General features: G+C 37.0%; 1 protein-coding gene across 1 annotated transcript in view; it reads left to right on the forward strand.

Moving 5' to 3' along the window:
* The window catches only part of Ophn1 (oligophrenin 1), a 350,877-nt gene that overhangs the window by 113,873 nt on the left and 219,644 nt on the right, over nucleotides 1-17,360 (forward strand). The window contains exon 4 of the mRNA XM_048797200.1: nucleotides 13,041-13,102. Coding sequence (XP_048653157.1) covers nucleotides 13,041-13,102 — 62 coding nt within the window. The remainder of the gene's footprint in view (nucleotides 1-13,040; nucleotides 13,103-17,360) is intronic.

Here is a 17,360-nt window from a genome sequence, read left to right on the forward strand (position 1 = left end):
AGTACCTATTTGCCTCAAAGCCAAGCAGTAGGCCTGAGACATTTCCCATGTCACCCTTTATATTGAACTTTGTGTTTCAACTCTGTCACCCCTCTGAATGTCAGCACAGTTGTCAACTAATGCCATGCTGGAAAAAGTGGGTGTGTGAGCTTGAGTATAGTGACTTACAGACCAAAATAAAATCTGGCACTGCCAGATTCCTGTGGGTGTCTGTGGGCTCCATGAGAGCTGTTGGCTGTGACATCTTTGCTTCTTGATGTATGATTTACAATAACCCTTTAACTCACTTATCATTTGCCTGCCAATTTCAGGAACTCCTAATTGTCATCTGACCATTACTCTAAGGAACTGACTTTTATTAATGGGAACTGAAGAGAGATTTTGAAAATCCGTTGGCCTATTATGGTCATTATCCTTGTTGAATTTATCATTTTAAAAACTGGGATTTGTGGTGGGAGTGAGAGGAAGAGCCAGTGCTCCAAACAGCTGAGGCTGAGACTCTTTGGGGCTTTGAGAAGAAATCTTGGGGGCCCTACTGGGTGGCTATTGTTGGGAAAGTACAATTGCCCTGGAAGCTGAGACAGCAGAGTGTGCCAACCCTTTAATCACCAACATTACTGGCCTTGCCTCAGTACATCTTCTGTTTCACTGGAAAAATTCATAAAAGGTATAATAAGATGGAATATTGGGTTGCGTTTTTAGATCTCACATTATATGTGCAGAGGGCCTTTCCATAGTATATTTTTGATGATGGCTCCAAGAGGTAACTCTGTAGTGTAAACCCCATTGCAGATCCTAGGAGAGATGGCAGTTACACTAGAGCACATAGGGGAAAGCCTAAGGCTTCTCTGAAGAGTTTCTTCCCTTGACGATGAACTCTAGGACCTATCCTGAACGCTTTGTGTATAGAAAGGACTAGTGGGAGTTGGTGTCTCACTACATATTTATCGCTTCTTTAGAGCAAGATATCTATGCCTTTAGTTGGCATTCTCTGGCTTTTTCTTGACCTCTTTGGCTCAGAAGCCAAAGAAAATCTGTCTCAGGTGTTTATGGAATGTGCTTTAGATTTGAGTTTTATTTATTGGCAATGGGATCTTGGCAATGTTACTTGCATTTGTTGAGTTTGTTTTTCTCATCCATGAATTGGAGAGTATAATCTACCTTATACGGTTGTGAGGAGTGAATCAAAGAATGCACACACACACACACACACATACACATGCATATCAGAGAGTATATGTAAATCATTTAGCTCAATGTCTGGCATTAAATTGGTACTCAGTAACTTGTAGTTGTTATTGACTATACTAGAAATGTAGTAGAACTTAATTTATAGGCAAACGTGATGGTTTGATGATACTTCCCAAATTAACTGTCAAAGGAAAATGTAGAAGCATAAAATGTCAGTACTGGCAGGGACCTTAGAGTATCTAGTTCAGTTATGTCTAATATAGCTTCATATCAGAATCTCCTAGGGATCTTATTCATCCAGAGTCTTAGGATCTATCTTAGACCAAAATAATCAGAATCTCAGTGGGCATTGTGGAACCCCAGCACAGGTCTCAGGCCCCTTCAAACTGTGTTCCTTGGGTTCTCAGTGTCTTCCATCCACACAAGCTCAAATTAAGTAGCTGTTTGTACAGTGCTCCCATGTACAAATTTGCTTGAACAATGTAATTTACAGATTAAAAGAGAAAAGAAGTTGATAACTTTTAGATTGCTTGACAAACACATTTTGCACAAACTAATGAGAGAGAGAGAGAGAGAGAGAGAGAGAGAGAGAGAAATATTGAGTTAGTTCATGCTCATTCAACATACTGGAAACTGAGACTTAGAGGTAGGGAAGTAATTGTTGAATGTCTCACACAGCTAGATAGTGCTAGATTACTACTAAAATCTGTGTATTCTAAAGACCAGTTCATTAAATGAACATATTTGGGGTTACTGGGGATTGAACTTAGGGGTGCTTAACCACTGAGCTACATCCCCAGCCCTTTTTTATATTTTGTTTAGAGGCAGGATCTCACTTAGTTGGTTAAGGCCTTGCTAAGTTGCTAAGGCTGGCTTAGTTAAATAATTTTTTTTTATTGAGTACCTACTATGAAATATCCTGTCCTCATAGAACTTCCATTCAGTAAGTTTCAGGATGAACTTCAGGCAGATATATATCATCATGAACTAGGAACAAGAAAAAAGAATGTTTCCCACATACACTTAAGAGAATCTCCTTCCTCTTCTGAGGATCCCTGATAGATATTCATTAATTAGTAAATACAGAGTGTCCAATAAGTGCCATAGACTAAGGATTCAGAGACATGAAAAAAACCTCCCTGCCCTCAGAGGAACTCATGGTGTATTGAAAGAGGTTGATGAGCAGACAGTTGCAATACAATGTGAAAAGTTCTATGGTAGCCCCTAATCTAGATTGGGGCATGTGTGTGTTGGTGGGAAGGGGCAGGGTGAATAAACATGGAGGCCTTCTTAGATAAGTTATATCAGAGTCAGTTCCAGAGCTAGGTGAGGCAAGTCAGGTGGTCAGTGCTCTTATTTAAGGAAGCACTTACTCTCGGCTGACACCTGAGAGTGAATATGCCTTCTTAACTTTTGCAGCCTACGTGCCTATTATGCCTCATCCCTGTGCTGGTCCTGATCTCTGTTGAATTTCCGAAGAATGAGTGAGATTTGGGATAAAATAGGCAGAGAAAACAAACATAGAGTGAGATTATCTCTCTTGAAACTAGAAGCAAATTGAATGAATTTAAAGAGTGGGGAGAGGATTCAGGGATAAGAGAGGTATGTAGGGGATAGATTCTCAACAGGTGATGAAAATAAGCAATGGAGGCTAGATATAGAATGATAAATGATAATCTGTCTCAATGACTTAATAATGGGGGTGGGGCTTGTGGCACACAGAAAAAGACAAGTTCCAATTAAAACCAATATCCTCAAACAGACTCCAGTGATTGTTGCCTTCTGAAATTTGAGCCCAGTATAGCCAGAGTATCAGATTTTTTTTTTTGCCAGAAGGAAATATCCAGAAATTATGTCCATAGCATCTCTTTTTAAGTGTTGGCTAATTACACCAAATTTAAAGCACTGTTCAGACCAGACAAAATATACATATGGGCCAAATATAGCCCACATGCATATTTGTAGGCTTGTGACCACAGTAGGCTTGTGACCTGGGTTAGATGGTCATGCCTTCAGGACCTGGGATACCTAATGAAAGACTTAGGGTTTATTCTGAAGCTTATCAGGGAGCAATAGACAGATGGGCAGAGATCAGGAAGGAGAATTCAGACAGATTCCCTTAACCTTAAATACCAAATATTTGGTGTGTTCTATTGGAGAGCCTCATATTTTTACCCCAAGTTTCAGTCTTGTCATATTCAGAGCAGGGTGTCTACCAAGTGAACCCTGGTAGCGAGCATTGCCCTTCTGTGCAAATAGGTTGCTACATCTTCCTCTAAAGTGGCCACTCTTTGGGTTTATCAGGTTGTTTGTTTAAAATCGGTATTTCTTAATCTCAAACTGTAAATTACATTTCCACTTTAGTGACCCTAACATATGTGAAGACCAAACAGATTAAGGTCAGATAGAATGTTCCATCAGCCTGTCCTTAATGCTTTCTGGGAGCTGAGGGCTTAGATAAAGTTTCACATTGTCAGTGAAAAGAATGGGCACATTCTTGGCTTGTTCTCAAATAAATGCACACAGGAATGGAGAATTTTGCCAGACTCCCTTAGTCTAGGCAATAGCTTTTCTGTGAAGAATTCTAGCCCACTTCAGGGTTTGCTTGGTGGCAGGACCTTGTGAAGGTTTATGTCAAGTTTTTGGGCTTCAGTTCACATGGCTTCTTCAGATTTTGAGGAAAAGGGACCATGCAAAGGCAATCCAGAGTCCCTCTAGAGCCTGGTCAATGAGATTTTAATTCTGCATGAGTTGAAGCCTTAAGGGGAGAGAGAAATTGGGAGTGTTGGCTTGAAGGATTATATAGCCAGATATTGAAGGAACTGGAAAGAATTGAAAATTTAGTAAGAGTACTCATTTTGGGTTTGGGTAGCAGGATCTAGTCCAATTTAAAGGTAAGTATCCAAACTGGTTTTGTGACAAGGAAGGAGAAGAACTCAATTAAATTTCAATCAGAGAGGACAGAGATTGTATGCTTATCCATTGCTCACAATTAACGACAGGTGAAAATAGTTAACTACAAAGAACAAGGAAATCTGATAAGCCATTGTTTCCCAGTTTTAAAAAAAAATCAATCTCTGTGGATTAGTTAATCTCAAAATAATCTTTTAAAATGTTATTTTATTTTTAATGGTTCTTTTTAGGTAAATGTAAAATAACGTTGGTCTCATTACACTTGGCATGATATTGACATAGTTACTTCAAGAATGGTAATTTATCTTATAGGTCTTCTTAGGTTTGCTTTACTGGAAGTTTTCCACGAGGAATCTCAGATCAAGCTTTAAAAAAAAACCTCATGAGGCTAGGAAGCCAAGTCAGGAATTCCTCACCAGTTTTCACCTGCAGTACCTGTAAATTTAGGTAAATTCCAATCTTCTTGAGGTTCCCAAATATCTTAAGGTTTGTGTACCCGTCAGGAATATATACTTTCCCTATTCATTTATAAGGTTGGGAATCTGTATGCCAAGTACTATGTCAGTTTTTTTCCAAGAATGCTTTATATGCATTGGTTTAATATAACCCAAATTCCTTACAAGGGTCTGATGATATATGATCCAGTGAGCATAATTTTCAAATGTCATTCTAGGCAAAGCCTTTGTTGTAAAACCAATGTTTCGAATCCTGTCCTGGTAACAAAAATGATGGATTCTTATTGACTCCATGCAAGTAATTATATTGCTAAGGTCTAAGGTTTATAAATTGGAGTATAACCCAGAATCCTGCAAATAATAATGCTAGTTCCCAGGTTCTCTGAGGTCTCACAGAAGCATTTGACTTAGGAGGAAAGTATCCATGTAGAGTGAGGAGAATACTTGGCATGAGTCTTACCCTCTTTTACTCTTATGGACATTTTTTTATTTGTTCTAATTATACATGACAGCAGAATGCATTTCAACTCATTGTACACAAATGGAGCACAGCGTTTTATTTCTCTGGTTGTACATGATGTAGAGTCACACCAGTATCTCATGGATATTTAATAGCATACTGCTATGCTTCCTATCTGACTAATCTGGGGGCTATTAGTTAGGTGGCAGCCAGGGTCTATCAAGTGGTATAAATCCATCCCAAAGCACTCCTGGGTATTGACTTCAAGAATAAGTGAAGTGTCAGTTTCTTAGTAGCATCCTTCAGAAGGCCCAGGTGTCAGTCCTGATTGCCATTCATTCCTTCCTCATTAAAGGTCTTGCTGATTCTAGTAATCTATCCAGCTAAACTCTGTTTTTCCATGACACAATCATCATTATATACTCATGCTAATGATACTTTGACCACTCTGGTTCACTTTTCCTCCTGTGGAGATTTTAGGATTTAGGTACATGGTCTTGGATTTGGCTGTATCTGGATTCAGACTCTGGCCTGTACATTCATTAGCCATATGATCTTTGGAATTTTTTAATTAATAGTTGAGTTTATTGGTATCTTTGCATTATCATATAAACATACTGTATTATAAAAATATGGAAATAGAGGAAAAAGTATAGTAATAGCTATCATTTGCTGAGTAGCTACTATGTGCAAAATGCTTTGCAAACATTACTTAATCTCAGTGCAATTCTAAGGAGGTAGTTCCAGTCCATGAGATGTTAAGAAACTTGTCCGGGATCACGTGGCTAATTGGTTGTTTAAGTGTGATTTCAAATCAATTCATCTAGACACCAGAGTTTACACACACACACACACACACACACACACACACACACGCTTTCCATAAAGAACAACAATTATTTTGATATACTCCCTGCTTGACCTTTTTTTGTCCAAGCATATTTTATGTACATAGTTGAATTATATGTATAATGTTTTTAAATTTTTTTTAGTTGTAGTTGGATACGATACCTTTATTTTATTTTATTTTTTAATGTGGTGCTGAGGGTCAAACCTAGCACCTCACACATGGTAGAGCACTCTACTATGTGTGAGCACTCTACCACTGAGCCACGACCCCAGCCCCTCATATATATAATTTTGATATTCAAATGTTTGTATTCTTTTTTTGTGCAATATGACATCATAGGCATTTTGCTGTGTTCATAAAATTTTGTGTAATGCTCCTACTTACTAGCTATAATATTAGTCCATTAAGTGGAGGTACTCAATCATTATACATTTAATTTTTAAAAATTATTCATTAGGATTAATAATGTTGAATGTGCCTACCTTGGACATGAATGTTTATCCTCTTGTCATCAGAATTATTTTTTAGGCATGACTTCCCGGAAATGAATTTATTAGTTAAAAAGGTATAAATAATTGTAAGTATTTTGACCCATATTATTAGCTTTCATCAGAAATGTATAATATTCCAGGCCCAGAGGTGCATGGCTGTAATCCCAGTGGCTCAGGAGGCTGAGGCAGGAGGATTGCAAGTTCAGAGCCAGCCTTAGCAATGTAGCGAGGCCCTAAACAACTCAGTGAGACCCTATCTTAAAATAAAATATAGAAAAGGGCTGGGGATGTGTCTCAATGGTTAAGTCCCCTTGGGTTCAATACTCGGTACCCCTACCCCCCAAAGGAAGAAATTCTTTTAATTTTGGAAGAAAATGTAGACAATTTACTTGACCTTGCTGAACCTCAATTTTCTCATCAATAAAATCATGATGAGTAATATAATACCTGAGAAGCATATAGCATAGTGACTTTACCTTCTTATTTCTTTAACTTCTTGCTATTTTTCCCTTGAAATTTTCTAGGGATAGTTACCTCTTACTTGGATCTCCTTTTAATGTTCTGAAACTTCTAGATATTATTGAAGTATATTACATTTGGTTTTGTAAGTCATGCTTGGGGGATGGTGGTGGGGGTCAGGGGATGTTGTTGTTGATGGTGATGTTGGCAGTGGTTGTATAGGCCTGTTTTCTTCCTTTTCTTAGACATTTTTTTTTTTTTTTTAGTTACCATCATTCTAATATAAAGAGACGGCAAGAGCCAGACCCTTTCTTCTTTCTCTTTTGTAACTATTCTCTCCCATGGCACTCTAATGCAAAGTCTAATCTCCTCAATAATGCTTTTATTTCCTTTCAATTAACTTTAGAGAACCATTTGTAAGCTTGGCTCTCAGAAGGTGCTGTAATTATCCATGACATTTGGTTGAAAATATATCAGTAAGATACCTGATAAAACCTCATGACTCTCAAGTCAGAAATAAATGTTGTTCAAACGTTTTGCTTTTTATCTTGAAATAGTTTCCAATTCACTGTAGACAGGAGCAAAAAAAAGAGTGAATATCAGAACATTTAGGGAAAGAAAACACTATTTGTGGAGCAAATGGATAGACAGAAAAAAAGATGTGACATGGATGCTTTGGCTGTGTCCAGCAACTCTTTGTTATCTTAAAACTAGAGAGAGCATTGAAATGAATTTCCTTATTAACTATGCAGCTAGTTTTGTGACCCAGAACAAGCAAGTTATAACCTCTTGAACTTCGATTTCCTCATAAAAAAACGTGGTAGTTGGAGTAAGATAGCATATCTGTAAACTACAAGATCTTTAGATAGTAAGTGACCAGAATGAAGAAGTTATCCTGACTTTCTTAAGTAGTTCTTATGTGGTGTCATATACCTCAGTAGACTTTTGACATATTCTGTTCAACAAATAAATAAACTTTATAGGGTTTCTTGGAGGCCAGGCAGACAATAATGAACATGATTTTTTATTCCATAACTTAATTTTGAATTGATTCAATGATTATTGAAGCTCTTGGTAATTGAAAATAAGGATCAAAAACCTCTGACTTCAGTAGGACTGGTAGAGAAATTACCTCCCAAAATCCAGCCTTCCATAAAAGTGATAAAAACACAGGTAAATATTTTCAGACTCAACTTTTTAATAATTGTGGAATTGATCAAAGTATTGCAAAAATAAAAGGCATGTTTATTGATGAAAATGACTAAATAATTGGGAGAAAGGTGAGTTTTGTGGTATTTTATCTTGCTGTATTCCCATTGCCTTTTTTCTGTTCCACAGTAGCTTTGAAAACTAGCAGCTGCACAATCAAGGAAAGTGTGAAAACCACAGTTCTGGCAGCCATTGGAGAAGGCAGAATGGGTTTGAATTTCCCTTAAAGCTGGGAAATATCACTCACAGGACTTGTATTATTTGAACTGACTCACAGATTGCTCATTTCAATTTTTTTTTCTTCAGGGATTTTCTCTAAATAATCAGCAGTGATTGTGCAGTACTGCTGCTTCCACAGGGAACAAAAAGAATAAAATTGCAAAGAGGGAGCTCAACAATAAATCTAAAAGGAAAAAAAGTGAATAATAAAGTAGCCTTAGAGAGCTTTGAAAATCTGCGATCTGTCCTTGAAATCCAAAAGATCACACACCCAACATGTGTACCTGTCTAGAAAATAACTGAGAAGACTCTAATCTCACAATTCTGGCTGACCTTGATACTCTTCATAAGAAAGATCTGATGGCTAAGGCAGAGTTATAACTGCCTAAGTGTTGAAGGCATACCTCAAAGTATTGAACCTCTCAAGAAGGTTCACAGACTTATTGGTTCAAACCATTTAAAAATATCTGTCTAATTATTAATTATTTGCTAACCATAAAGTTTAACTGATCAGAAACTTCAGTAGCTTCATATAACAATGAATATACAGTGTATAATATTAGTCTATGAAGTCACTAAGCCAATTGCAATGTCAAGAACAACAAACCTTAGGGAAGAAGAATACTCCTGCAGAATACTCTACCTAAGAAGAATATGTTATTTTCAAGTGCACATGGAATATTCTGTAGGAGAGACATAGCTGCTTTTTTCCCCAGAAATTTTCAAAGTAATAGTAAAATTCATATGGAAGTTCCAGGGACCCAGAATAGCCAAACCATCTTGAAAAAGGAAGATAGTTGGATAATTCCTACTTCCCCATTTTAAAACTCAGTATGCAGGTGCTGTTATTATGATAATGTGTTACTGGCATAAAGCCAGACATAGAGATCAATGGGATAGAGTGAAGAGCCCAGAAATAATCCTGTAATTTATGGCCAGTTGACTTTGACAAGAGTCCTAAGATCAGTTGAGGAAAAAAAATGTTCTGCAAATAGTGCCAGGGCAACTGGGTAACACATGTGAAAGGAGGAATTTGAATTTCTACCTCATGCCATATGCAAAACTTAACTCAAAATGGATGAACATTAACAACAACAACAATCTCTCTGACTTCTTTTGTAGCATTAAGTGTTTGGGGAGAAGAGATCAATGAACATTTCCATTTTTTCCTATTGACTCTTTCTGAGTAAAGTATTTATCTTCTCTATGCTAAGGGTGAACCTTGAATGAATTTGTGGTATTTTGTAAGGTAACTTCCACATGTTCCATAGTATATGTCACAACTTAATCATAAGAAGAAAGAAATATCATTATGTTGTGTCCTCTATTGGCTCTGAATATAGTTTCCTTGATACCAGGAATGCTGAACTAGTTTTCCAGTTCTTATAGGAAGGGAAATCTATTTAAAGGTTTTTTTTTTTTAATTAAAAATATTAACTTGGACACATTTGTTTTTCTAGGCTTTCCATATGTTCTCTGTAATTAAAATACCATTTGGTGTTATACTTCATATTATTGGGAGGAAGTTGGAGAATTTAAAGGGTCCTTAAAGGCACTAAAGACTATTTATCTTAGTTCTGCTTAGCCTAACTTAGTGTGTGTGTGTGTGTGTGTGTGTGTGTGTGTGTGTGTGTGTGAGAGAGAGAGGGGGGGGGACACACATTGGCTCTAGAAGGGTAGAAGGTTGGGGAGGGGCAGAAGGGGTAATGTGTATTGTTTACTAGGTAATGACACTCCACAGTTACCACTAATTTTGTTCTTACAGCAACACCATTACATAGGTATGATTATGTCTTTTTGATAGGTGAGGAAATTGAAGCTCAAATCATTTATCCAATGTCACACAGCAAGAAGATGACAGAATTATGTTGTCAATCTAGATCTATTTCTCTCTAAAATGTATGCCCCTCCTCTTTCTCTGTGATGTCTCCTAAAATAGAATCCTCATCATCTAATACTCATCTATTGTTTTTTTTTCTAACGTGTGTCTTTATCTACAATCCTGTAAAATCTTTCTTCAGGTACCTGAGTAGATATGAGCTAGAATGCAGAGAGATAGATTTGGGCTTACTATTAAGGAAAGAGTTTTTAATAGAGACATCCTGAATATATGGAATGACCTGCCTTAGGAAAAAGCATGTGCTCTGTTACTTGGGGGATTAACAGTCCCAGACAAACTGAGTCTGTCAGTTTTTCTGGAATGTGGAGCTTTTAGTTTTAAAACTGGCATAGTCCTGTGCACACTGCTTCAAGCTGATTACTACTACCATCACTAAAGTTGTATGATTGCAGGCTGGATGGCTGCAAATAGTAAGTATTGCTAAAGGTTTGAAGCATTATGTGAATGGTTTTATAATACTATACATCTTGCCCCTTTTACTGTGGAACTAGCATTACCTTGCTGCATGTGATTTGGGGCCTAATGTCTAAAATCTGATAAAATTGGGCCAGGGTCAGGTGGGTAAATATAGCAAAAATAAAGCAGAAAGGGAACAGGAGAGGAGTTGAATCTCAGTACTGTCTGTACCATGAGAACATAGCCAAGATTTCATTATCACTGTTTTGTTCATTCATTTTTATTGTTTTGTGTTAATATAATAATATACTCCTAGGTGGTTAAGCTTTATTTCCAACTTGAAACCTGTGTGTTCCCTCCTGCAATTGTGTTGTGTTTAGTCCTGTAAGATTCTGGTACTTAGCAGGTTGTGATATTGTGGTATAATAAGCATATATTTGGACTTTGTCCCTGATTTCTCCATAAAGCCCCTAAACCCTTGGAATTTCCTGAGTGCTAGAGGTCAGACAACTGTCTTGATATCCAGAATCTTCTTCAGCCACACCTGAGTTTATGTTGATGAGATGACTCTTGCAGTATGGAGGTTGATTTGCCAGAGGAACCAACCATGTGGCTAGAGGGTTAGATCTTTAAACCCCACTCTCCAACATCCAGGGACGGAACGGGGCCTGGAAAATGACTGTGCTTCAACCAGTCAGACATGCCTAATAATCCCCCTGTAGCAACACTAAACAATGGGGTTTTGGGAGATTCCAAATTGGTGAACACATGGGAATTCTGGGAGGTGGCACTTCTAGGAAGAAGGGACTCTGCACCCCACAACCTTGCCTTATGCATGTGTTCCGTTTGGTGGTTCCTGAGTTGTATCCTTTTAAATACAAGCTTGTATTAGTATTTTGCTGAGTTCAGTGAACCATTCCAGGAGGTTATCAAATTCAAGGAGGGGTTTATGAAACCCTCCAATTTATAGCTGGTTGGTCAGAAGTATACAGTTGACGTCCTGGAACTTGTGACTGACGTGGAAAATGGAGGGGGCAGTTTTCAGGGGCTGAGACCTTTAGCTGTTGGGTTGGCACTTACTCTGGGTAATAAGTATCATAATTGAATTCTAGGACACACAGTTGGTTTCTGGAGAGCTTGAGAATTGCTTAATGTTAGGGAAAACCCCACACATTGGTGTCAGAGTGTAGCATAAATATAGGAAAACAGTTGACTATTTTCCTTTACAGGTGAATCTGGGTTTAACTTGTGTAGAAAAGGGCATGACATTGATATTTTTAAGCTCCCCAAGTGATTCTAATGAACCATTGTTTAGTATCACTGCTTTAGACCCAACAAGGAACAGAACTAACATTTATTGAATGGTTACTATGTGTGTTGGGAAACTATACATGTGTTATGTCATTTAACCATTGTAGCAACCCTGTGAGACAAGAATTATTTCTAGATAAATAAAATGGATCTCAGAGAGATTAAGTAACTTTTCTAATGTTACACAGCTAATAAGTCAAATGTGTTTTTTACTTCACCACAGTGCTTCTAAAATAAAGACAAATGACACAACACTTTGCAAAATCTTTTTGCAAACCATGTTTCATTCCATTTCTATAACCAGTCTGAAATAATAAATTAAGGCATACAAAAGGTAAATGAAAAGAAATTGTTCTAGGTTGGTTACTAGTGGAGCAGGTACCCAAGCTCAGGTGTTGAGGTTGTAGAGCTGCCATTTTTTATACAGCAAACCCATTGCCCCTTCCTACATCTTTTTGCATGTCTATGAAATGAGAGCATTTCTAGCTATTCCTAAGGATGACTATGATGAATAAATAAAATATTAAAGAAGTTTTGAAGGGATATTAATCAGCTTATTGCTGTGTTGAAAATACCTGACAAATACAAGTTAGAGGAGGAAAAATTTACTTTGCACTCATGGTTTCAGAGGTTTAGTCTGTGGTTTGTTGTCTCCATTTTTCTGGCCCAAGGTGAAGCAGAATGTGGTAGATATGGTGGTGGGAAGCTGCTCAGCTCATGGCAGCTGGGAAGCACAGAGACCAAATGTTCTAGGGACAAACCATAAATCCCAAAGTCCTGCCCCCAGTGATCTACTTCCTCCAACCAAACCCCACCTGCCTATAGTTACCACCTAGTTGTCCATTCAGATGATTAATCTATCAAATGGTTACAGCCCTAATCACTGCCTAAAAGCTCTACCTCTGAACCTCGCTGCATTGGGAATTAAGCTTCTAAAACATGAGATTTTGGGGGGACATTTCTAGATTGAAATCATAATAGTAGGAGATTGGGGAGAAAAGGAAGTAAAATGAGAAGCATTCAATCAGCCTTGGAGACATTCTCCTCGCGATCTTAGATTTGATGCCTTCCTCTACTAGTTGTGTGAAGTTAAGGCACTGATCTCTACTTGTGTAGGACAGATCTCTTCCACTTGTCTACCAAGAACCATGATTAATTTGCTTTGTCTTTTATTCTTTCCTACCAGCTGAATCCTTCAAGGAGTTTGCTGAATTGCTCAATGAAGTAGAAAACGAAAGGATGATGATGGTAGGTCACTTATCTGGAACTGAGATCATGGCTGATATTGGGATATTTTTGTCTTTTTTGGTTGGATTGAGCCTCTGCTATTTCAGGTGCTGTTTAAAGGGTTCTGGGTACTCTTAAAATAATTAATTAATAAATATTGTTATTCTATCTCAAGCTCCCACCCCCAAGAGTTTGGCATTAGGCAGAGGGAAATTAATGTGGAAATTCGATCCCTATTCATTTCAGTGAGAAAAATTTTCAGAGGAACTTAAAGTGAACTTTTGAACATGTTAAATAAAATTAGTCTTTAGTGTTTTTAATCGAATTTTCTAGTAATCTTTTTCTCTGTTAACAGAAATACTAGCATAAGTTTATTTGTATTTGATTAATGACTCTTTTATTAAAAATCTATGCAGTGATTTTCCTCCCTTTATATTTAAAGACTAATTTTGTAAAACGAATAGACAAAGTCCATTTTTAGAGTACTTTAAGTTTTGTGGAAAAATTGAGTGAAAAGTACAGAGAGATCTCATATATCCCCTTATCTCCCCTATTATTAACATCTTGGTAGTGTGGTTCATTTTTAATAATTAATGAGTCAATATGGATACAGTATTGTTAACTAAAGACCATGGTTTACTTTTAGGTTTACTCTCTTTATGGCACATCCTATATGTTTGATAAATGTATAATGTCATGGCTCCATATTACCATACAGAATAGTTTCAGAGCCCTAAATATCCCCTGCTTAACCTGTTCACTGCTCCCTTTCTCTTCTGTGACAAAACCCTGGAAAACATTTTTCTTTATTTTTTTTTCTTTTCTCTTTTTCCCTTGGTGGTACTGGGGATGGAGCCCAGAGCCTCATACATGCTCGTTAAGTGCTCTATCACTGAACTACACCCACAACCCATTACTGTGTTTTCACCTTTTCAGAATGTGATACAGCAGGAATTATATAGTAAGTAGCCTTTTCAGATTGGACACTTACAGTTAGGAATATGCATTTAGGGTTGTTTATGTCTTTCAAGGCTTTATAGTTCATTTCTTTTTATGATTAAATAATATTTTATTTATGATATATCATAGCATATTTGCTGATTCACCCTCTCACACATGCCAGGAAGGTGTGCTACCGCTGAACGGCATCTTGGTTGCTTCCATGTTTTGCCCCTTATGAATAAAGTTGCTATGAACATTTAGTGTGTAGGTTTTGTGTAGAAGTAAGTTTTCATCTCTTGTGGGTAAATACTAAGGGATACACATGCAAAATCATATAGCAAGAATATATTTAGTATTTTAAGAAACTATAAAATCATCTTCCAAAGTGTATTATTTTGCATTCATACCAGCAATGTTCCCTGTCCTTGTGAGCATTTGGTGTTGTCAGTGTTTCCAACTTTGGCCACTCTAAAACGTATGTGGTAGTATCACAGTGTTTTTAATTTGTAACTTTTTAAAATGTCAAATGATATTGAACGTATTTTCATAAGCTTAATTGTTGTCTGTATATGAAATATCTTTTGTCAGTTTTTTAATTGGTAGTTTGTTATTGAGTGTAAGAGTTCTTTGTCCCAATGGCTTAGGAGGCTGAAGCAGGAGGACTGCGAGTTCAAAGCCTTCCCTAAGCAACTCAGGGAAACCCTGTCTCTAGTGGTAGCACACCTTCCTGGCATGTGTGAGGCACTGGAGTCAGTTCTCAGCACTGCATATTAATAAATAAAATAAAGGTCTATCTACAACTAATTTTTTTTTTTAAAAAGGCATTGGGATGTGGCTCAGTGGTTAAGTGCCCCTGAGTTTAATCCATGGTACTAAAAAAAAAGTTCTTTGTGTATTTTGGATGCCAGTCCTTCATTCAATTTGTGTTTTATTGAAATTTTTCTCCTAATCTGTGGCTTGTCTTTTCATTCTGTGTGTGTGTGTGTGTGTGTGTGTGTGTGTGTTTTGCTGGGAAATGAACCCAGTCTTTTCATTCTTTTTTTAAATATTTTTTTAGTTGTCAGTGGACCTTTATTATTTAATTTATTTATATGTGGTGCTGAGACTCGAACCCAGTGCCTCACACATGCCAGGCAAGTGCTCTACCACTGAGCTACAGCCCCAGATCTGAGTCTTTTCATTCTTAATAGTGTCTTTTCCATAGCAGAAATTTTTATTTTTTATATTTATTTTTTAGTTATAGGTGGACACAATATCTTTATTTTACATTTATGTGGTACTGAGGATTGAACCTAGTGCCTCATGCATGCTTAGGTGAGCACTCTACCACTGAGCCACAACCCCAGCCCAGAAGTTTTAAATTTTAATGAAGTCCAGCTTATCACTTTTTTTATAGAGCATACCTTTGGTTTTTATCTAAACACTCATTACAACACCAATGTCATGGGCTGGAGTTGTAGATCAGTAGTAGAGTACTTGCCTAGCACATTCAAGGCTCTGGTTCGATCCTCAGCACCACATTAAAAATAAAAGAAAACTAGAAAACGAGGTCACAGAGTTTTCCTATGCTATCTTCTAGAACTCTTGTACATCTAGGTCTGTAATCCATTTGAGTTAATTGTTAAAGGGTTTAATATATGGGTCTAGGTTCATTTTTCCACGTGGACATCCAGTTGTTTCAGCATCATTTATTAAAATGATGAGAGACTGTCTTTTCTCCATTTAATCACTTTCTCTCCTTTATCAAAGATCAGTTGACTATATTTGTGTGGATCTATATCTATAACCTGTATTTCTGTTGAATATTTGTCTATTTTTCTCCAATAATGCATTGTCTTGATTACTTATCTTTATACTAAGTCTCAAAGTAAGGTATAATCTTTATAATCAGTTTGTCCATATCTACAAGATAAGTTGCTGGCATTTTGACAGGGATTTCATTGAATCTATAAATCAAGCTGGGAAGAACCTTGTATCATAAAACTATTGACTCTTGATATTCAGAAACTTGAATTACCTCTCCATTTACTTATAACATGTTTGATTTATATCATCAGAGTTGTGTAGTTTCCTCATACAGATGTTTTACATTTCTTGCTAGATTTGAACCTGAGACTTTCATTTTTTAAAATTAATTTATTTCAATTAGGTATGTATGACAGCAGAATGCATTTTGATTCATTGGACACAATTGCAGCACAGCTCTTCATTTCTCTGGTTGTGCATGATGTAGAGTTGCACCATATGTGCAGTCATACATGTACCTAGGATAATTATGTCCATCTCATTCCACCATACTTCCTGCCCCCATTCTCCCTTCCCACATATCATTTCCCTCCCCTTTGCCCAATCAAAGTTCCTCCATTTTTTCCATGCCCCCCCCCCGTTAGGATCAGCATCCTCTTTTTTTGTTGATTCAAATTATTTTAGCAGTTTAAAAAGTAATCTTTGTGTGGTACTTAGACCGGCAGCACCAGCAGCACCTGGGAAATTGTTAGAAATGCAGGTTCTACTGGGAATTAAATATGGAAATACCAATGTTTATCAGTATTCTTTTTTATTAGGACCATGAGGGTAAGGTGGGAACTCTGTAGAGAATAACAAAGTGATCTACCTTCTGTTTCTCTTGTGGCATAACTTTAATTAACATCTCAGTTTATGAAACTCATTTATTCCAATAATAAGAGTAATTTTTATCAATCATCCATCTTTCTTTTCAACAGAGGGTTCTGACTTTTCAGAATGCTGCTCCCATTTTATCTAGGCTCCTAGAGAAGTAGGTTTGAAAGCAGAATTTTGATGTAGGGAAATTGGAGAATTAGACTCTAATTCTAGCTCGGCCCCTAAGTTACTTATTGACTACAGACTAATCATTTTGTTTCCGTGTGTCCCCCTTTTCTTATTTGTATAGCGGGAGAAATTCTCCCTACCTTTTATGGTTATTATAAAGTACACAATATGGATATAGTAAATATGTTAGTGTTTGTAAAGGGAAAAACTGTCAATTCTTTAAGCATCATTTTTAGTTATCTTTGGTTATTCTTAAGATTTTCCACATGTGGAAATGTGACTTGAGAAATTTCCTAGCTTAAGAAATTGGCTAAGTGTACTAAGGAGAGACCAATGTGGGTGGTTTCTCTGAAACCTCATAGATGGTCCCCTAGCTGATCCAAACTCTACTAAATATTCTCTTCTCCTCAGAGAGTTTGTGGATGGCTGCCCATGTTGTTTTCAGAGGCATTCAACCCCATTTTCATTCAGATGCCACTAGATGCTCAGCTGTACTACTCTTCAGCTCTTATTGTTTCATGATCTCTTTTATTTATCTAATAACAAA

Source organism: Marmota marmota, unplaced genomic scaffold (assembly GCF_001458135.2).
Source record: "Marmota marmota marmota unplaced genomic scaffold, marMar, whole genome shotgun sequence".
NCBI classification, from domain to species: Eukaryota; Metazoa; Chordata; class Mammalia; order Rodentia; family Sciuridae; genus Marmota; species Marmota marmota.